Source organism: Marmota monax, unplaced genomic scaffold, assembly GCF_021218885.2.
Source record: "Marmota monax isolate L192 unplaced genomic scaffold, Marmota_monax_Labrador192_F-V1.1 WCK01_AAM20220418_F8-fsc00284, whole genome shotgun sequence".
Taxonomy (NCBI): Eukaryota; Metazoa; Chordata; class Mammalia; order Rodentia; family Sciuridae; genus Marmota; species Marmota monax.
The window spans coordinates 387,800-409,689 of record NW_026694275.1 but is presented as its reverse complement, the minus strand read 5'-3'; the positions used below and the strand labels follow the sequence as shown (position 1 = coordinate 409,689).

Sequence of the window (21,890 nt, the reverse complement as noted above, 5' to 3'; positions counted from 1 at the left end):
CTCCTGCATCAGCCTCACCAATCACTGGGAATATAGGTGTGTGCCACCACACCCAGCTACACCTCTAAATTTTCTTGCATTGTCTCTCTCATTAGCTTTTTGAGGATGCCTCATATCTAAGCCATAACATGTGAGATGCTAAACACTCATTGCTAAAACTGGGTAAGTTCTGGGTAAACCCTAATGACTGGTCACCTTAGCAGGCAAGATGGCGTTCAATGCTTTTTAAAACTTAATATCATCTATTTTCCCAAACAATACCCACAACCAGTACACCCTCTCCTCAGTCCTCTGCTGCCCAATCACTCTTTCCTTTAGACCTTCTGTGTTGTGTTATGCCTCTCTGCCTTAGTTCACACTGACCTCTGCACCTCCACTGCCTGGCAAACTATTGCCAACTCCTCATGAAAACCCACCTCCCATGTCACTGCTGTGGTTTCTAGGTTTTCTGGGAGACAATGAGAAACAATTAACATTCTGCCCTGGCTATTTTATTGACATGTGAGTCTTTCCAGAGTCAGAACATGGATGAGGTAAATGAGACACCTAGAGTATAAAATTGAAGGATTTATTTGCTCTTGAGGTCATATGAAAGCCAGCTCTGAACTTATGTAACACTGAGAGTAAATGCCCTTTTTTGGCAGCAGGGATTAAGCTCAGGGGCATTTAACCACTGAGCCACATCCCCATCTCTTTTTATTTTTTATTTTGAGACAGGGCGTCACTAAGTTGTTGAAGATGGCTTTGAACTTGTGGTCCTCCTGTCTCAGCCTCCCAAGTCACTGGGATTACAGGTGTGGGTCACCATGTCAGGTTAACTGCCTTCTTTTTACACCCATAGGTACCTTGGTTGCCTCACCCTAGTCCTATCCCTAGTCTTTCCTATCAGAGCAGGGACTCCTCAAGAGCCTACCTCAAGGGACTGGGGTTGTGGCTCAGTGGTAGAGCACACATCTAGTGCGTGTGAGGCACTGGGTTCAATCCTCAGTACCACATATGAATAAATAAAAAATAAAGGTATTGTGTCCACCTACAACTAAAAAACATATTTTAAAAAAAGAGCCTACCCCAAACCTGCTGCAGTGGCACATAACTGTAATCCCAGTGGCTTGGGAGGCTGAGGCAGAAGGATTGCAAATTCAAAGCCAGCCTCAGCAACTCAGCGAGGCCCTAAGCAACTTTGTGAGATCTGTCTCAAAATAAAAAAATTAAAAAGGGGCTGGAGATGTGGCTCAGAGGTTAAGCACCCCTGGATTCCATCTCTGGTACAAAAAGGAAAATAAAAGAACCTAAACCAAGCTCTTATTTATCATTTATCTATCCATAGTGACTAGCACAAGGCTGGGCACAGAGTTGAAATTTAGTTGAACAAATCACATTAGGTTCTTTTCTGTTCCAACAGTGGAAGGAAGCAAAAAGAAGAGGATAGCTTTGAGTCCTGTTGTTGGTGTAGGAGAAAGGAAATTTAACAGATTTTATGGTAGAGTGCATGCTTAGAGTTTGCAAGATTAAGGGTTTAATCCCAAGCAAAACACATCACACACACACACACACACACACACACACACACACTTAATAGACTTCACCTTGGCCTGTGAGGACAGATTTCATCTCATGATTATACCTTTGACATCTTGCAGATTTGGGTCTTCTTCCTACTGTTCTAGTCTCTCTTTCAGTTCCTTCTCTGATTAACCGTAAATATTCCCCACAGTACCATTTTTTGGTGCTGTTTTCTCTTCACTCTCCTCAAGTGACCTTATTTACTACTAGAACTTCAGTTAGAAGTTCTTTGCAGATGACCTAGCAGCCTGATGCACGCTAAGGTATACCTAGCTATTTCTGTCGTCTACACCTACAACTAAGCTATATCCTCGATCTTCCATTATTTGCTCTTTCATATTACATACATTAACTATATCCTGAGCCCTGAAAATGACTCTAAACTGACACCTTATCTCTCTTCTAAGCCTTCATACCCAAACTTCTTTTTTTTTTTTTTTTGAGGTACTGAAAATCGAACCCAGGGCCTGTGCATTTTAGGTAAGCACTGTACCTCTGAGCCACATACCAAGTCCTTTTTTAAAAATTTTTTAGAACAATTATTTTAGTTATTTTTATGTGGTGCTAAGGATGGAGCCTAGTGCCTCACACATGCTAGGCAAGTGGTCTCTGCCACTGAGCTCCAGCTCCAGCCCATATGAACCCATTTTTTAGGAGAAGCTTAAAAAGTTAGGCTTTCCCATTTCCATGGCAGAGCTATGACTAGAAGCTCATATTTGAGTGGTCTTTCTGCTCTGTCATGTTGCATGGCCCACTAATTGGGTGTTATTTTTTTTCATACTGGAGATTCAACCCAGGGGCAATTTACTGCTGAGCTACATCCCCAGTCCTTTTATTATATTTTATTTTTTTTATTTTGAGGCAGGTTCTCATTAAGTTGCTTAGGGCCTTGCTAAGGCTGAGTTGAACTTATCTTCCTCCTATCTCAGCCTCCCAAGCTGCTGGAATTACAGGTGTGCACCACTGTGCCTGGCAGAACCCCAACATTATTACCAACCTCCTTTTACCCGCAACAACAAATACAAATAACAAAGGAAAAAAAAAACCTGCCCTGTTTTCCCATTTTGATTAAGGGTATCTCATTCTCCCTGTCTTCAAGGCTAGAAATCTGGGCTTCATACTCAATTCTTCCCTCTCTGCCAAGGCTCACTCCCTAGCATTCATCAAATCATGTAAGTTTTACTTTCAAAATGTCTGAAAAAAGGCTTAAAATCTAAAATTTACTTTGAATCCACCTCTTCCCTATCCCCACAGTTCCTATAGAGGCCCCCAGGATCTTAGCCACACTCCTTCTACCTTTCTGTAAGCCTTCAGGCCTGCCCCCTCCATTCTTCCTATTGTTCTAGGTATCTTCTTCCTGAAGGAACAGGTCTGAACCTACCATTTCCTGGTGGGAAAATCTCAACCTTGTACTTCCCACCTTACAGCTGTGGTCTCCCAATTCCTCCTACCTTTTCTTTGAGATCCAGATCAAATGCTACCTCCCTCAATGAACCTCACTGTAAAATTGAAATCAGTTCCTGGTCCTCTGCTCTCCCATAAAAATTTTTCCTTCATTTAGAGCTGGGCTTGTGGCTTAGTGGTAGAGCACTTACCTTGCATGTGTGAGACACTGGGTTCAATCCTCAGCACTACATAAAAACAGATAAAACAAAATAAAGATATTGTGTCCATCTACAACTAAATTAAAAAAAATTTAAAAAGCATTTCCTTCATTTGTCTGTGTTATGACTGTACTTGTCAGTCTCTCCTCTAGCCTCGAAACCTACTTGGCACAAGAAACTAGTCTAATTAATCTTGGGTCTTTTCTGAAGCCTGTAACATAGGTTTTTAAACCTAGGCAATACTTAATAGATGGCTATTGAACACATTTTTTTCTTAAGTATTTGGAAACTTTTTGTTACTAGGGATTAAACCAGGGGTGATCTACCACTGAGCTATACCCTCAACCTATTTTTTAATGTTTTTTTTTAGTTGTCCATGGATCTTTATTTTATTTTTATGTGGTGCTGAGAATCGAACCCCAGTGCCTCACATATGCTAGGCAACTGCTCTACCACTAAGCCACAACCCCAGCACCCCTCAATTCATTTTATTTTTTGAGACAGGGTCTTGCTAAATTGCTGAGGCTGTCCTGGAACTTGCAATCCTCCTGCCTCAGCTTCCTGAGTCACTGGGACCACAGGTGTGCACCAGTGTGCCCAGAAAGTGTTTGGAAACTTATAAAAAGGATCATATTCCTAGTAGATTCATTCAATGAAGTGGATAGAGTGATTCTCAAACTGAGGTGGGACACCTGACTTCTTTACATTTTGAGAGATCTGAAGTTTCACAGCATTGCTCTTCTACATCCCTCACCCCTCCAGACACCTCTCCCTTCCCCATAAAAGGCAAAAGACAATTTTAACTCTTTATTTGAAACAAACAATTCCAGAGACAGAAGGTTAGTTGTGACAACAGCTTCTCACTACAACACAAGGGCGGGCATGGCTCACTGAAGGGACAGGCCAGGCGCCTCAGAACAATATATACAATTTAAACAGTGGCTAAACTGGTGACAGTTATAAAAACACAAAAAGGAGTCTGGGGAACAGCAAAGCCAACAGGGAAAGAGCTGGGTATCCCCTTTGCCAGACACTAATAGTTTTCTGGGCCTACAAAATCAAGATGGGGAAAAGAGAAGATGTAAGCAATAAGGGCAGGCCCCATGCCTACAACTCCTCACCAATATTGTGACCACAGACCCTATCTTGCATGACCCAGTCCCCCAAAGGCTTGGCCTGGCTCTTAAGATGGAGAGAGAACAAGAGGGGGAAACCAGCCTCAATCCAAGTCAGAAGGTAGTTTTTGCCTTGAGAGCTCTGTCCATAGAACTAAAGGGAGTCAGTTACAGAGGGGCTAAGCATGTTGACACCATGGCTCATGCCAACCTAAGATGGCAGAGAGAGACAAACACATAAACCAAGGGGACAGGAGTCTGCACAAAAGGAGTCTGCTCCCCATACTTAGAGTCATTCTCTGCCTTTGAGGAAAAGAAAGCATTTGGATCTCTTTAGAAATCGTAGCACCATGGATTGGTGCTTGCCAGGGTAGGGCGGGGAACACAGTGGTGAGAGGGTGCCAACATCCAATTATCTCTTATGGGAGGGGAACAGTGTCTAAGCTCTGTGTTTTGGGTAAATGGTCCCCTCATTACTTTTATCATTTCTTTCACACCTTTCAGACAAGACCCTTTTGTGTGGTACTGGGGAAGAGGGAGAAGGGAGTGGAGTGGGCACAGGGCAGAGAAGGTAGCTGAGTTCTTCCCTAGGTTAGACCTAGGAACAAGGGGCTTCACCAACACAGATGGGTCAGGAAACCCAAAGCCAACAGGATCACCAGAGCTATTAACACTCCACCAGAGTCTGGCCCCAGAAGAAAGGTTTTACTCTGAAGCAAAAAGAAAATGGGCTAACTAGATTTTGCCCATCACTGGGGGTCTAGCCCCTGAGTACAGAAGATTGGAACGCAGTGGTTGTCAAGTGGTATAGAAGAAGGTAAAAGCCAGGGGTTCCTAGGAAAGGAAGAGAATGGGAGAGTAGAAAGGGGCAGTCAGGGCCCTTCAAAATGAGTAGCATTGTTTCCTGGGCCAGTCACCCTGTGAGACGTGACCACAGGACAGACATTGATATGAAAGATGAATACAGGTGGCACATAGACTCAGTCCAGGTCTTCCTCCCCAGGACGACCCAATTCCTCATATATCTCACGCACAGCCAGGATGCGATTGAGCATGCTCTCCAACATGCTGCGGTCCATAGGGATCACAGAATACCAGAGAGGTGACTCGGCAATGCAGGACCGTTCAGGTTGCAGGTAGAACACATCATTGCGAGTTCGGAGGCTTTCAGGACTACAATGGTGGGAGTGGGAGAACAGAAGATTAGTGCCAAGGCAAAGTACATCCCTTGGGTCCACATGCCTGCAAACCCACCAACTTACCATTTTGAGAGATAGAATTCATAGAACTTCACAGGGCAGCGGAGGGGATTCATGCGGTTCTCACGTTGCTCTAAGATAGGGGCTTCATCTTCTCTCTTTCGTTTCCCAGGACCTGTGTCTATAGAGGGAAATGACTTAGACTCATTAAGAGCACATGCTCAATGAGCACTTCCCAGAACACAGTCTAGGACAAAAGCAGAAAACCTCAGGATACAAAATATAGTCTAATAAGGAAATAAAGTGGAGGGGTGCTGGGGTTGTAGCTCAGTGGTACAGCACTTGCCTAGCATGCATGAAGCTCTGGGTTCAATTCCCAGTATCACACACAACAAAAAGGGAGAAGAGAAAGAGAAAGTAAGCAAGGGAGCCAGGGATATGGCTTAGTGGTCTACCACTAAGCGAGCAAAAGACCCTGAGTTCAATCATAGTACCATAAGGAAAAAAGAAAAGAAACAGAAAGAGAAAGAAAAAAGGGGCTAGAATGTAGCTTAGTGGTAGAGCACTTGCCTAGCATGCATAAGGCCCTGGGTTCTACCCCAGCACTGGAGAAAAAAAAGGGCAGGAAAAAGAGTCAGCCAGTCTCTCCATACCAACTAAACATCCTGTAGGGGTATTGCTCTGCAGCCTCCCTAATTCTTGCTGTCAAAATGTCTTTTTATGATCTCCTCCAGTTGACATCTTGAAGAGGTGATCTTACAAGTTATACAAACAAACTGATTTAAAAAGACCCTGTTGCAAGGTTAGGCTTGCCTTCCAGGACAGCAAAACCATGATGGCCCCAAGCCCCTGTACATTAGAGTCCAGCAGAGGTTCAGATCTAGAGAAGGGACCTTGGGAGCTGTGCTAAGGATGGGACAGAATTCCAGGGAAAAATGTGAAGGAAGATGTAGCTTCTGAATCACAGAAAGCCTGTTATTTACTCTCTAAGGGCACCTCCTCCTACTTATCCACCACACCCTCCCCCAAAAAAGGGCAAGTAAACTGCCTTAAAATGAGGAAAGGTGGGGAACAAGCAGCTGAGTGAGCTCCTGTTTATGTAACAGCTACTGCCCATCATCTAGAAGGATTAGCTAGCTATCTTCTTTCTTTCCTTTCTTCCTTCCTTTCTGGTACTAAGTATTAGGGCATTTGCCACTGAGCTACATCCTCAATATTTTTTTATTTTGAAACAGGGTCTTGCTAAGTTGCCCAAGCTGATCTCAAATTTGGAATTCTCCTGCCTCTGCCACCCAAGTCACTAGGATTATAGGCATGTGCCACTGTGCCAGGCTTTTTCTTCTTCTTTTTTTGCAGTAATGGGGACTGAACCTAGGGCTCACACATACTAGGCAAATGGTCCACCATTGAGCAACATCCCTAGCCCTTTTTCATTTTTATTTTGAGACAGGGTCTTGCTAAGTTGCCCAGGTTGGCTTTGAACCTGAGATCCTCCTCTGCTGAGATTACAAGTTTGCACTACTGCACCCAGCTATTCTTACCTTTTATACAAACCCAGGAATGGAAGGAGAGGAAAGTCAGCGGCAAAGGCCAGTCCAGCAAGTGTGGTGGGACATGGCAGGGAAAAGCAGAGAAGGGGCAAAAGCAAAGGAGGGGACAGTCTCATACCTCGTCCTTTCCTCTGGCGGACTGGGGCATAGTAGCGGATGCTCACCACCTTGGTGGTGCCCCGAGGAGTGGTACATTTGCGGGACTGTCGTACCACATTGGTGAAAGAGAGCTGCATGTGTTCCTCAGCTGTCTGCAGCCCAAAAAACTTAGTGTTGAAGAACATGAGGGTGTTGAGAAGGACAAAGGGCGAGTAGACCCCAAGCTGCTTGCACTCCCAAAGGTGTTCTTCCTCTACTCGGGAGAATACCGTATCTGCAATGGGCAAGGGGAGAGGCCAGGTAAGGAGAATTAACTTTCCAAACCCAACCGCTTCTTCCAACCCAAGGTCCTGGGCATGCATACTTACTGCATGCCTCTCATTTGTATATAAAACCCTGACACTCAGCTATAATACATGGTAGGTCTGGGCATATTTTATACTATTTCCACCTGCATTTGGAGCTTCTCTCATCACCCTCAAGTTGTAGGCAGGTAGATATAAAACCTCAAGTAGTCCCCACAACATCTTTCTTTCTTTCTTTACTTATCACCCAAAACCAGGCCATTTTTTATTAGTCCTATATATAATTCTTCAGACCTGAGACTTGTCATTTTTTTTTTCTTTTTGAGGGTCTATGCTTCTCAGGCTGACCTCAAAACTCCTAGGCTCACACCTAAGTCTTGATTCTCTCCTCATGTTCAAGAGCAGGGGGGTCCTGCTCCTCCAGCTCTAAACCCTGAGACAAAACAGCTACATGCTTCTGCCCTCAGATCCTTCGAGAAGAGTGGCAGGCCAGAGAGCACAGGACTCTTTGAGTGATGCATTGGAGGAAGAGAAGACAGGAGTAAGGTTGCTACGATCCTGTCCCTTACTGTTGGGGAGAAGTGTGGGCTGCCAGGTGCTCAAAGACTTGTTGAGTTCTTGAACGAAAGTCAGGTAATAAAGATCCGTGAAAATGTTCACCATTCGGTTATTTTCCAGCAAGTACTGCAGGGAAAAAAAAAAACAGACAGACATTAAGCCAGACTGTAGGTCCTAGTGGCAAAACAATGATGCTGTAGCCCCAGGCGTGGTGTCCTTGATAATTAGGAGAGGATGGGAAAGAGCTGCTTGGTTAGATGACCCAGAGTGCTTTCCCCCAGGTGTCCCTTCATCTCTGAAGTACCGAGGCTTTGCTAGAAGAGGAGGGTTTGAGATGTTCCTCAGAAGCCCAGGCCCCCTTTTCAGCTAATACATGGCTGATCTCTCCCAGTGGGAGTTAAACATTACCCCCCACTTAGGTAGGAACCCTGTCCTATCCATTCCTCTCGTCTGAGAATGGGTTCAAGGATTGCAAAGGGGACCCAGAGAGCAATGAAAACTGTTTCTTGACCAATGGTCCTGGAATCGAGCTCTGATTTTACAACAATACTGACATCTTGTGTCTTATTTGTCATAGAAGGTTAAAGGCAAGCTGCCTGTTTCGGATAGGAGAAAAATGTCAAGGATGGGGCTAGAAACAGTTCTAGTAAGACCCTGCCTGCTGTATTGAGTGATGGGAAATGAGGCAGCATGTGAGGGGTACCTGCTGGATTCCAAGACATAGATAGTAGATACTGTCAGGTTCATATCGTTCACCGTTGGGTCGAGTGATTTCTCTCACAAATTGGGCTAGTCCATAGTTGAGCTCAGCAGCTGAGCAGGCAAGAATATCCTCTTTGATACGCATAGGTTTGGCTGCAGTGATACAAGGTGGAGGTGGATGGAATTAAGAAAATGCCACATTGAGTATTTCACTTAGGTCCACCACCATTAACCCTTTAGTCATATGAGCTTCTGAACAAACCCACCAATTACAAAGAGCCCTTAGCCTTGAACCTAGATAGCATCTCCCTTTAATCAACAACTCTTCCCCATCTTCACAAGGCAACCTTAAGCGATCACACCCTTATCACTCATAGACATCTTGAGCTGAATCACAGGTATAGCCTCTTTCCCTATTCCCTTCTCCTATTCTCCATTCTCCCTTCCTCTCCTGGGTACTTACGGCCAAAGCGTAACTCATCACCCTTGCTGGTTTCTCCATTGGCATATTTTGACTGTACCCAGAATTTCCAAGCATTGACACCATATGAATAATTGAGACCAGTACAACTAGGTTGGCTACTCATGGAGTCCCGGGAACAGCTTTCAGAAAGCACCAGTCGCTTTTGACCCTGGAGGGGAAGAGAAAGAAGCATGGTAACAGAGTTAAGGCTAGGAGCACCACGGAAGCTAATCAGGACAGTGTTTACCACTGGGGATGGCGGGGCTGATGTAAGAATACAGAAAGCTTCCATGGCACAGAGCTCCAAAACAGATTTAATAATCTTGTGAACTTGGAAGAACAAAGTTTGTTTTACCTTAATATGTCTAGTATTGGAAAAAGGAGGTTAGGAAGGTCAAAGTAAGGTTGCTGTCTTGGCTATGAGAGCAGCCCTTCCCTTTGGGCCTCCATTCTCCCTTTGTAGATACAGTAGCCCCAGTCTTACCTTCCTCATGGTTCGGGGAAGGTCTTGTTCAGTAGAAACATCCTCAGGCCCCACTAGGCCACAATCAAAGAGGAAGTCTACACTGGGGTTAATGTCCAAAGGATCTATTAGAAGGGAAAGAAAAAATCAATTTCTTAAGAACTCAACCCTATAGTCCTCCCACATCACCTCTGCTACTTGCCCATTTGACTCAAGATGAGCTTCTTTTTTATTTTTATTTTTTTTAGTCATACACGAAAGATGAGCCTCTTATACAGCTTTATTGGACTAGACAGGAACCAGCAAAAATATGATTAAGATACAAAAGTGCCAAACACAAACATTCACAGCAGTGTGAATATACTTAACAATACTGAACTGTAGAGCCTTGAAATGAAGATGATAAAATGGTAAAATCACAATTATTTTTAACTAAAGAAAAAACATAAATGTTTAAAAAATAAGACTGGAAGTCTACAAACAGTATACCTGTTTTACCCTTCTATTTTGGATACTACTCCCTGGAAGAACCTTCTGCCTTAGGGTCACAATGATCACTATTTAGGGTCCTTTCCTGATGGCATGGATGTTCTAATACTCAGTGGGCACAACCTTAAATCCTACTCACTCTTGGGGAAGTCTGCCTCCAAGTCTTGCCCAGGCTCATCTAAGACATTGGCCATCTTGACAGCCATGGCCAGGACATCATCACGGGCTGGTCCAAACAGGTCACAGTCTTCCAGAAGTCCCTCTGCGCTCTGGTTGCTCACAAGATCTGGGAGACAAAGAAGTTGGCTCAGCCACTGCATCTCCTGCCCAGCACCTTCACAGGCTTTCAGGGGCTGCTCCCAAATGCACTCCCCATTCGATTTGGCACCAAGATCATCACCCTCCACCCCCTTAAACAGACAGATTGGTAGCACCCTGTCTCTGGCATAGCCGCCATCCATAGCATACCACAAAGGTCAGATGAGGCCTTGTCTAACTCCTCAGCCTCTGCAATCATTTCTGCCATAGCCAGAATGTCAGCCTCCAAGGGGTTGGAAGGGATCTTCACCTTCAGCTCCTCAATGGTCTCCACAATCTTGTCTGTGCTCTCCAAGGTAGTGGGCAAGAACATGGGCACAGGCACCTGGGGGCACAAATCCCAACTAAATGCCAAGAACCATATCAGCAGATAAGCAGGAAAATTGATAAAGAGTAAGGGAGGGCTGGGGTTGTGGCTCAGCAGTAGAGTGCTCGCCTAGAACGTGAGAGGCCCTGGGTTCGATCCTCAGCACCACATAAAAACAAATAAACAAAGTAAAGGTATTGTGTCCAACTACAACTAAAAAATAAATTAAAAAAAAAGAGTAAGGGAAAGGGATGGTCTCAATCCTGGAAGGGTAAAGGAGGACCTAGCTAGAAAGGGCAGGAAAACTTACTGGGATAGGCATCGAGAAAGGCACTGGGACTTTCTGGCAGTACAGATGCATAGGCACTGGCACAAAGATGGGCACTGGAATGGGCAGCACAATCACCTGCGGCTTCCACTCTTCTGCTGACAAAAAAGGGATCTTCTCAGAGTCCTGGCTAAATGGGTCACAATGGACCAAAGACCTTATATTAGCCCATCACCCCCAAAAGCTCTAACATGTATTCAATGTCACAAAACTGCTCTTGAACCAAAGGCTGAGACAACTCTGATTCTAGGACAACCATATGTATGATCTTTTGGCTACCCAAGAAATGCCCTAAATCAGCTTGTGGGCATAGGTCTGGTGGCCTAGGACTCTGAAATATAGCCTGTGGCATCTAGGTACCCTGGCTCACCTGTTTGACTCCCTTTGGACTTCATCTCCACCTTGCAGGAAACTCCACGGTTCTGCATTAGCGGTTTACACATGGCAGCTTTGTTTTTGCGGGGTGTTGCTGGGGGGGGTGGGGGGGGAGGAGGGGTGGGAGCAGTTGGAGCTGATCGGGTCTTTTCAGGGATCTGTGGAGACAAGAACATTAGTGCCACCAACTACGGTACCCTCCTTTAGAGATTATCCTCCCCCTTGGCTTTTGCCCTGACCTTGCCCAAATTCCCATTTTCCTCTGGGGTCCTCACTGTGTTGCTGTTCTCCACTTTGGTTTGAGAGGGTGTCTGGGGCTTTGACTCAGAAGACTGACCTGTAGATCAGAAAAAAAAAAAAAAAAAGAATGCTCTCATTGGAGGAACTAGCTCTCGTTTTCCTTACCCCTGCTCCAGGAGAGTTTCATTAAGAGGCATATCAAATAGAAATGGGAAGTCTAGGATTTCCCCTGCTTGCCAACCCAGGTCTAGTCTTCTCTGGGCCCTGGCAATGGCAGCCAACAAGATCCATTGCTCCTAGCTACTAAGAAGAAGACACTGTATTTTCCCCAAAACTCCACAGTTTGAGATCTTCCATTTATACGGCCCTCAGGAGTTTGGTATCCATGGAGTGGCAGAAGGAACAAGGTAATATTCTAGAAATAGTAACAGTTTTGGGTATCATTAAATGCAGAGCTTGCTGGGCATGGTGGTGCATGCCTGTAATCCCAGTAGCTCAGGAGGCAGAGACAGGATGATCGCAAGTTCAAGGCCAGCCTCAGCAATTTAGTGAGGCTGTAAGCACTTTAGCAACACCTTGTCTCAAAATAAAAAAAAAATAAATAAATAAAAAGGGTTGGGGATGTAGATCAATGGTAAAGCGCCCCTGGGTTTAATCATCAGTACCAAAACAAACAAACAAAGAAATAAATGCAGAGCTTATGCTGATACTTCCTTTTCTCTGAAAATTAACCACAACCTCCACATGCCCCATCCTACCTAGGTAGGTACCCACTCTTTAAAATATATAACCCTTATTAAAAAAATGAGTAGATTGTCACTCCAAGAAGATTTAAACAAGACTCCCCCTGGTACCTGGAGGGTCTGGAGGCTAAAAAGCATAGTAATTGTAGCTCTGGCCACGGATGAGGTGAATACAACATAGGAAGAAGAAAGGGCTGGGCCTAAGATTAGAAGAGCCCAGGCCAGTTCTAACAGTGTGCCCCCTGCCCGGGACTCACTGTTCAGGAGGCTCTCAGGCCCACTTTGGGTATCCAAGTTGGGTTGGTTCTGCTGGCTGTAGAAGCGCAGCAGACACTGTTGGTTGCAGAAATGACGGATCTGCCCACGCCAGTGGATGGTCTCCAGCAGCTTCCCCTGGCGCTTACAGGCATGGCATCGGGCAGCCTGAGGGCGTTGACAGGATGGTCAGACCTGCTTCTCTAAAATGTGCTGGGCCCTCTCCCCTGGGATAAGCCCTGCTCCTCCCCTTGGAGACTGGACCACCTTGGAGACTGGCTCCCTTCCCTGGAGATCTAGCCTCGCTCTGATGTTAGTACCACAATCCATGACCCCTGCTCTCTTCTCCCCCTCCTTTCTGACATGCTGATCCTCCTTACCTTGCAGTACCATAGCAGGTACTTGCTTTTACAGTCCTCACTGCAGAAGTCCCAGGTGCTGCCATCCAGTTGCTCAGTGACTCCACGCTGGCAGGTCTGGGAGCAGTAAGTACAAGTGATGCAGCACAAGCCCAGCTTCTTAGTGAAGTCCTGTTTGTACAGCAGCACACAACCTGGGAAGAGGGGAAGAACAAAGAGTTCAGAGATACAGAGATAAGGCACAGGCATGAGAACCAACCTTTTCAAGGTGCTACACCCCAAACCTCTTCTAAACAACCTCTTGTGCCCAAAGCCTTAAAATAGATAGGGTAGAGCAACCTGAGCAGAAGGCTCTGCCTGACTACTTTGTAAGCTTTGCTCCTTTTTCTGTCATTTTCCGTGGCCGTGGCTCTGTCCATTCTTCACTTCCTTACCTTCACTGCAGAAGCTCTTTTCTACTCCACTGAATCGGAGTTTCTCATGCAGGAGTTTCTCCTGCCGGCAGTGCTCGCACTGGGACACCACACCCCGAAGCCGCTTGAAGTCCTCACAGCAATCACGGCAGCAGAACTGGAACACCTGCTCCTGATGTGGGGGCACAAGGCAGGGAGGGCACAACTGTGACAACTGAACTTGGCAGGAGCCCAGCAGAAATACCCCTTCAGATGTGTGGCAAGATGTGGGTGGGGGTAGGGGGGGTCTTACCTGCCAGTCCAAGACCTCAGGCTTGCCACTGAAGAGGCTGTGGCAGTAGTGACAGCTCAGGTGAATGCCCCCCTCAGGGCTTGTGCGCTGGAGGGAAGGAAGACAAGTAAGGGAGGGGCAAGATGTGTGTGGTGCTGGTCGGGAGAGGAGTCAGGCTTGTTCTTCTCTGCCCAGGCCTATGTACCCCAATTCTCCTACCCTCTCTCTGTTGCCACACCCTTTATCCCTGGTCTAGGGTCTGGAGTACCTGGAACTTGGTCCAGCAGCTGGGGCTGCAGAACTGGTAGACTGTGCGGTCAACCTTGTTGTAGTAACAGGGGTCAGAGAGGCTGCGGCGGCAGAAGCTGCAGGGTCGGGGAGGGCCTGGGGCATAGAGAGAAAGAGAGAAAAAGAAAGAGACAGAGAGAGTGTGTGAGAGATAGAAAGAGCACACAGGAGGTGTAAGGCAGTGCAAAGACGGAACAGAAAATCCATGGGAAGATGTGGTTGGGGCTGAGGTTGGGCAGCAGGGATTACTTTAGAAGAGGGGAGTATGGGAGGTAGAAGGAAGGCCAGCAGGGGTCTCAGAGAAGAGGGCTTTGCACCTACCAGTGAGCCCTGCCTGCTTCACTTTGTAAGAAGTGGTACAGCACAGGGAACAGAACAAGCTGGTCTTGCCATTACGATCCACATGTGATAGCATCTCAAAGTTCTTACACAGGGTCTTGCACCAGACACATGGGTACACACGTGTGTTTTTCTGTGAGGATGGGGAAGGAGAGGCTGAGGCTGGATTTGTCCCTTCGCTTTTATTTTTTAAATTTTTAAACATGGATATTTCAGGCATACAAAAAAGTATAGATGATGATATAACAAAGACCTGTGTGTCCACCAGCCAGCTTCAAAAATAAAACATAACAGATACAATTGAAACCCCCTTTATTTGTTTTATTTGTCCCAGCCCTCGACCCATCAGGCACCTTTATTTATCACCCAAGGACCACACCCCCTTCCACAGCCCTCTAATGCACTACTCCCTCGGCCCCACCTTCTTGTATGCCCCCAAGCACGTTGTGTTGCAGAACCGCTTTTGCTGGCCCTCGTGGAAGAGGAGCTCGGGGCCAGGGCTCCCGGTCTTGGTGTAGATATAAGCCCCACACTGGTCACAACAGTTGGTTTTCAGTCCCTTGTTGGCTCGGAATTTGGAGAAGCAAGAATCGCTGCAGAGCCGATGCACCACGCTGCCATTGCTGACCTCATGCAGGACCTGCCACATACACACACACACACACACCCTGAGCAGAGTTCTGGCTACTACCGCCCACCCCAATACAAGGATAGCCTCCCACCTCACCCTAGACCTTCACAGCAGACAGTGGGCCCAGGGACCCCCCAACCTGTGCATCAGGCTGCCGACTTGATGGTGAGGTCCTGGGAAGCAAGGCCGGCCAGCTGCATACATCCTGGAATAGCTCTATCCTTGAATATGCTCCCTCATGATGGCTGCCTTTCCTCCCCACTCCCCTTTTCCACAGGGTCTGGCCCCCAAAGCCCCAGAATTGAAGGGGCAGGTCAGGGATGGCCAGACTCTGCAAATCAGCCCCCACTGAGTATCCTCACCTCTCCAGTCTTCTGGCATATGCTACAGCGAGTGGCATCTGCAGGATCCCCAGATTGGGGAATTGGGCGCTGCTGCTGGGCCTCATACAGGGAGAGACAGACAGATGTGCAGAACTCATGGAAAGAACCTCCTGAACCAGTCTGCGCCACGACCGAATCCCTGGTGTTCCAGATCTCCCTAGAGGTGGGAACAGGTTTGAAAATTCACTCAGGACCACCCTCATTTTACCAGCTTTCTACTCATCTGGGATTGATGACCATAGCAAAATGTTGTCTGACCCTCTCCCTAAAATTGCTCTCTTCCAGGGCCATCCTGCTTGGTTCTTGCCAATCTCTGTCTGATCCCACTACTTCTGCCTCGACCCTCCCCCCACCACACCTTAGGACCCTCACGCACTTCTTGCAGAAGGTACAGGTTTTTTTGCCCGAGGGTTTCTTAGAGAAAGTGGTGAGACAAGATGAAGAGCAGAAGAGCTGAGGCAGCCCTTTGCGCTGATAGGCTGTCTGCCCCTTCTGCAGTGGTGTCCGGCAATGTGCACAAGTCATCTTGGTGCCCACAGAAGAGCGCCCAGCCCTCTGTGACACACTTGAGCGTAGGGACATGCGAGGAGAGCGCCGGGGCCGGAATGGCACAAAGTCCTCATCATTGGGGTCATCAACCATGGCATCAGAATCCTCATCTGACACTGGAACTGAGGAAGTGGGAAGGGAAGGGAGCAGTGAGAAAAGGCTACCAGACCAGGTCTTTAGCCATCTGACGAGACCAAGTTAGTTCAATCCTGATCCCAGGACCCCAGCGGTTTTGGCCATTATACCCTACTTCCCATTCCTTTGGTAGCTTAAGCTCCTGGTGTCTGTCATTCTTGGTTATTTGGTAATCTTCCAGAGAGGGGAAGGGAGGGGCTCCAGGAGAGAAGATTGGGGACAGGGATGGCATAGCTGAAACAAGAAACTCTCCATTCTCACTGCTCTTGTTTTCAATCTCCCCCACTGCCCCTGGTTCCCATGCCAACCCATAGCGGAGACAGGCACTTCACACTCTGCATGGTGAGGGACTACAGGAGCTAGAAGATCGATGCCCTGCCATATCCCACCTTCCACTCTTCTCCACACCCAGAATCCCCAGGTCACGCTTCCTCAAATCCTACTCACTGCTCTCAGTGGAATCCACAACCTCAGGTTTTGGAGGCTCTGCTCTCCTAACGCGCTCGCTTCTCTTCTGTACCTTGGAAACATGGGAGGGAGGAAAACTGACACCAGAGCCAGGCTAATAGGAGTACAGGGTTTAGTGGGGGGGCAATAGAAGGGAGGGGGAAGGGAGAGTAGGGACCCTTGGCCCATCCCTTAAGAGGAGAGGAGAAAAGGAGGCAGGACTTTCTTCTTAAGAAGCAGTAGACACAAGAGCTCCCTCCCTCCTCCTAACTCTCCTTATACACACTCTCCACTGAACAACATCTGGGAGGGAAAATGAAGGGTCAGTCCTTCCCAGAGCTATAGGGGGAACCAGACTCCTTCCAATCCCCTCCCCCCTCACCCTCTCAGGCGGCTTCTCACTCGCCTTCCCAGTCAGGCCATCTCCTGCAAAGGAAGCAGAAAGCAGCCTAAATCTTGAGCCTGCCCTCACCACCCCCTCCCTGGCCCAACCCCCACCGCCATTCCTGGGGAAGAACTTATTCAAAACTGAAAGGGAAAACTCAAGAGTGCCTGTGGCTTCTTGGGGCCCCTCTCAGGGTTACCTCAGGCTCTGTACTAAGGGGGGGGGGGTGCAGCTATTCTCCATTAAAAAATATAACCTACCCCTTCCCATCAGCTCTCTGTCTCAATCATGGGGAGGCAATATAGGTAACATATATTTTACCAACAAAACCAAACCCAAAACTACCCAAAGGGAACAAGAGGAAAATAAAACATAAACGTATGGGCAGGTTCCCCTATACTTGGGTAGTTATATAAGTCCTAAGACCCTGGTCACAGCTTGGAGAGAGGACACCATTAGGCAAAGCAAAGGAGAAACTAGAGCCTTTCAGGTCTAGGCTATCCCTCCCCTATTAGAGATGTGATCCTAGACCTTATATTTCTACCATTCCCCTCAAATCCTATGCTGTTGGGGGCTCCAGAACCTAGTTATCAATCATCAATCCCAGAAACCCCACTCCCTCTCATCTAGAACCAAACTGCTGCAATGATCTTCAAACCAAGAAGCAGTTGTCCTCCCCCAAATCCTGAAGGAAGAACCAGGCACCAAAAGCCTACTGGGATAAGAAAAAGGGAATCTCTCCTACAAAACCCATTCCTTGCATCCCACTCTATGAAACCATCCCATTTCTCTGACACAGCCCCTATTTTCTATAATCTTCTTCACCAGAAACCCCCTCCCTCCCAAATCCCAACTCCTTACCCACACATATCCCTAGACTTATCTCTTCACTCTCCTCCTCCTCCTCCTCCCCCCTACTTCCCAAAGTACATAGCCACCCTCCTTGCCGCTCCCAGCCCTGATTCTCCAGATGATTAGGCAACCTACCTGGCAAGGAAGGATGTGCAGGGGGGCTAGAGCCCCCAGGTTTGGTCTGAGAACTGTTGATTCCATCCCCCAGAGTCTCTCCCACTGAAGGGCTAGGGGGGGCATTTGGGCTCTGTGGTTGCCCTTGGGGAAGCTCCTCCTCTTGCCCAGGGGAGCCCCTTCTCCTGGTAGCTACGGAGGTTGTCTCTTCCTCTTCAATATGGGGGGGTTGCAGGGTTATTGGAGAATCTGGAGCCAAAGGCTCTAGCAGCCCCTCTGGTGAAGAGGGATTTGCCCCAGCCCCTGGATCAGGTGGCACCACCTCAGGGGTTTGGCCCCCTGGTCCAGGCTCTAGGGTCTGATCCCCTGAATCCCAAGCAAGGGTCCCCTCAGGACCATGGTCCACCTCTGGGGGGGAGGGAGTTTTATAGAGCAGCCCTCCAAGCCCCAGCAGCTCAGTGGCTCCATCCAAGACTACTCCAGGGTCTTTTTCCAGGCCAGCAGGGGTATCAAGCAGGTCCAGGGCTCCCGAGGATGGAGAAGGGCCAGGGGGTGCCCATCCTCGAGTTGGGGCAGTCTGGGATTCCAGCAGATCCTCTCCAAATTCCATGTCTACTGGAAGGTCTCCAGCCAGGGGCTTCTCTGGCAGGGTCAATGGGTCAAATGGACTGGGGAAATCACTGGGGTCCATGAGGATGGCTGGATATGGGCTGCAGATTAGGAGTAGAAGAGGGCAGTAGAGATGGTCTTAGCCAGAATTCCTTCTCCTATAGGCTCTGGGACACACCCCATCATCCACTTGGATTTCTCACGAACAGCCCCCCCCAACCAACTAGCATTTCTACAGGCTTTAGTCCTAATGACCACTCCCCCCCTACCACATACAGCGCCCTCTGTGGGGAGTGGCGCTCCCCGCCCTGGCCCTGAGCCCACACTCGCCAGGCAGTTGGTCGTTACCCGCCCGACCCCCCACCCCGCAACTCCCAGTTCCCCTCCCCCCTTACCTTTCACCCCCCCCAAGTCGGGCTGAACGCCCCCTCAGAGTCTCCCATAGCCCCACCACCAAGAAGCCTTTCCCGCCCCCACGGCCTCAGTTTCTATTCCCTCCTCACTCTCTCAGTGCCCCCCAGTTCAGTCGTTACCCATCCTGTCTGGCCCCACCCCCCCTCCCCGTGTAGCCCAGTCCTCCCTCAGCCCTTCCCCCGCCCCCACAAACTGCCCTTCCTAATCATTTCCCCCTTAGTTACCTTTCAGGGTAGCCCACTTCTTCAGCCCCGTCCCCCTTTCCCACAGCTCCCCCAGTTCTCCCTTCTCCTGTTGCCCACCCCCCCACCTCAGGCATTTACAGGAAGACATTTTGGAGCTACGATCTCTCCTCAGACCCCCTTCCCGGCTATTGCGAGATCCCGCCTGCAGATTCGGTTCGGCTTGATCAGGCCCGACCCCTACCTGCGGCAGGGTTAGTGTAACGGCTACAAGCCTAGAACTGTAGACAGCGACGGCCCCGCGCTCCTTCTCCACCTCCCTCCCTAGCAGCCGGGACAGGGGTCGCGGCCCCTTTAAATGGCAGCGCCGCTCGCAGCGCCCAGCGCTCTGCACCAGGCGGGCGGGCGGCGCCAACAGCCAACCCCATTGGCTGGCTCGAGGAGGGGGCTCGCGAGACAGCGCCGGCCCCCGGCGCGAGACTCCCAGCCCAGTGGCCGCCTGGAAATTACGGAGTGGAGCATAGTCACCGGAGATGGAGCTTGAGCCCCCGCCCGGGGCCCCGTTAGTTGAGGAGGAAAAGATAGCCTCTGGAGCTCTGAAGCCCGCCCCCGGGGAAGGCGGTGCCCCCTTTCCACCATGGGGCCTAGTACACTAAAACCACAAAAAACACCGATCTACGCACCTGCTTCCCTTACCTGGCTCAAGAGTCTGGCCCCCGTCACACCCGTGCCCGCCCTACCTCCTGGAGCCCACTCTACCCGTGATCCCCTCCTCTCATTCAAATGGTTCCCGGTCCCCTCCCCCTCCCCGTGTCTCTCTTCGCTTCCCACTCGTGTTCAACCCCCCCCCCCCGGCGTCCGCCCCCCTCAGCAGTCCCTACCTACGCCATGCAGCAGGCGCCTGCCAAGATTACCCTCCCCCCATCTCCACCTCTCCGGGGCCCGCCCCCTGGGCGACTGTTGGGGTAATGAGTGACAGCAGAGGATGGGGGGGGGCAGGGACCCAGCCCTCACGTGCCCCTCCTCCCCTTGTCTGCAGCCTAGGGCCCCCCTAACCAGTCTGAGAGTCATAGTTATGGGGTGTCTTAAGCTTGCTCTCCAGCCACCCAGGGCTGGTTAATGGGTCTGGCTCTGTGACAACGCCTATGCAGTAACCGTTACTGTCTGACGACCCCCAAACCAGGTCGTGTAAAGCCATCCCCCACTCCCTCAACGGTCTTGGGGTAAGTTCTGGGATCTCCTCCCTGAGTCTTCCTGCAGGAGCTCCCTGCATTATCTCTAGAGTTTTCCTCACCAGGGCAGATAGCTCTGCTCGCTCTCGCTCTCGCTCTCTCCCTTCCTTCCTTCTTTCCTCTCTCTCTCTCTCTCTCTCTCTCTCCCTCCCTCTCTCCCGTCCTGTCTCTCTTCTCGCTCTCTCACTCGCTCTCTCTTGCTTTCCCTCTTTCCCTCTCTCTCACCCTGTCTCTTTTTGTCTCGGTCTCTGTCTCTGCCTCTCAGACGCACGAGCACGCACGCGCGCAAACACACTCAAGCTCCCCCGCCCGGATAGTCCTTAGCATGTGGGTGTGGCTGAGGTGAAGGCTAGAGAAGCGGGGAAAGGGTAGGGACCACTAGCATTAGGCCTACTGGCTTAAAAAAAAATATGTGCGGGAATCCTTTCCCAGTCTTTATTTAGTTAGAATACTTTACAACCCACCTCCTCACGTTATCACGCCTGCCCTATGGGCTGCCCAGCATTTAGTAGCTGAGATACTAGAGGCTCAGGTGGGAAAGGAGTTCCTTTGGAATACAGTGTCCATTCTAGGCTTCTGTGCCTTTAGCCTTTCTTCCTTTTCAGGCTAAGCCTTTTCTGGCCTTGTAATCCTTGGGAGTTTACCCTCCCTTTCTCAGTCGCTTTCCCAGTAGCCTTATCCTTCCCTACCTCCCCCATGGCCTTGAGGTTATCTTGCTTTCTCCTATGTAGAGATAAATGCAAGAGTTCTTCTCTCACCCTGGGTTTAGGTTTCCTAAATTCAGCTTTCTCTGTATCTTAACTGGTATCCTGTGTACCCACCTCCCACCTTCTGCTTATTTCTATCCTTGTACTGCCCCTTTGCATTTTCTGCTTGTTACATCTCAGTTGGGCCACGGAGTTCTACTGTATTGCCTGCCCTCCTCAACACATGCTTGGACAATTGGTCACTCTGGTTGTTGAATGCCTGGTCATTAGCTTTCAAGTTGGGAGACAACCTAAGTGAAGGTGGGGAATGGTATATTGTTAATGCTAGAGGCAGTATGGTAGCTTAAGACCAGATTTCTAATCTCAACACTGCCTACTTTTCAGCCAGGTGACTTTGGACAAGTCACTTTTCTAGTTACATGGTCTTAGTTTTCACATCTTTAAAAGAGAAAAGGGGGGGGAGCATAATGCATGCCTGCAATCTCAGCTATTCCAGAGGCCAAGGTGGGAGCATTGAGAGGCTAGCCTGAACAATTTAGGGAGTCCCTGTCTCGAAATATGAAATAAATAAGGACTGAGGAATAGCTCAGTGGTAGAGTGCTTGCCTAGTATGCTTAATGCCCTGAGTTCAATAGTAGCACCCCCAAAATAAAAATAAAACAGATAAGGAAATAATCTAAATATCTAATAATAGGGGATTGGTTAAATCAATTTTGGTTATGTCCATACAATGAATGTAGTCACCAACAATCACATTAAAAAAATGAATAACAAGGAATGCAGGGGTTTAGAGTAGTGAAACTACTTCCCAGGATACTAGAATAGTGGATACATATTTGTACACATTATCAAACACATGTAATATACAATACCAGGAGCAAACCCTAAGGTTAATCATGGATGT

The 21,890-nt window shown here is 48.6% G+C and overlaps 1 protein-coding gene across 10 annotated transcripts; it reads right to left on the bottom strand.

Moving 5' to 3' along the window:
• Window positions 1-3,961: 3,961 nt before the first annotated feature.
• On the bottom strand, window positions 3,962-20,556 carry Zmym3 (zinc finger MYM-type containing 3). Of its 10 annotated transcripts, none has more exons than XM_046467065.2 (26): window positions 20,505-20,556; window positions 17,864-18,552; window positions 16,874-16,917; window positions 16,492-16,564; window positions 15,737-16,031; window positions 15,340-15,517; window positions 15,117-15,182; window positions 14,768-14,986; window positions 14,329-14,479; window positions 13,988-14,103; window positions 13,741-13,827; window positions 13,470-13,620; window positions 13,057-13,229; window positions 12,679-12,844; window positions 11,678-11,775; window positions 11,434-11,596; window positions 11,046-11,161; window positions 10,579-10,753; window positions 10,250-10,396; window positions 9,643-9,746; window positions 9,159-9,327; window positions 8,697-8,848; window positions 8,005-8,119; window positions 7,150-7,404; window positions 5,545-5,662; window positions 3,962-5,455 (listed from the first exon to the last, which is right to left on the bottom strand). In XM_046467065.2, the coding sequence occupies exons 2-26, from the start codon at window positions 18,531-18,533 to the stop codon at window positions 5,263-5,265; spliced, it is 4,194 nt and encodes a 1,397-aa protein (XP_046323021.1). In that variant the 5' UTR covers window positions 18,534-18,552; window positions 20,505-20,556; the 3' UTR covers window positions 3,962-5,262. The 10 variants fall into 10 exon arrangements, with proteins under 10 accessions (XP_046323021.1, XP_046323019.1, XP_046323020.1 ...); XM_046467063.1 differs by lacking the exon at window positions 20,505-20,556 and adding an exon at window positions 19,929-19,996; XM_046467064.2 differs by lacking the exon at window positions 20,505-20,556 and adding an exon at window positions 19,744-19,810.
• Between the last annotated feature and the right edge of the window lie 1,334 nt (window positions 20,557-21,890).

Bases quoted from the DNA above. Each gene is read 5' to 3' on its own strand.
- Zmym3 (XM_046467065.2), bottom strand. From the start codon at position 18,533: ATGGACCCCAGTGATTTCCCCAGTCCATTTGACCCATTGACCCTGCCA. The intron at 10,397-10,578 runs GTATGCTATGGA...TTTGTCTCCCAG, and splicing joins GGCCTCATCTGACCTTTGTG to ATCTTGTGAGCAACCAGAGC. The intron at 5,663-7,149 runs GTATGAGACTGT...TTCCCTCTATAG, and splicing joins CCGCCAGAGGAAAGGACGAG to ACACAGGTCCTGGGAAACGA.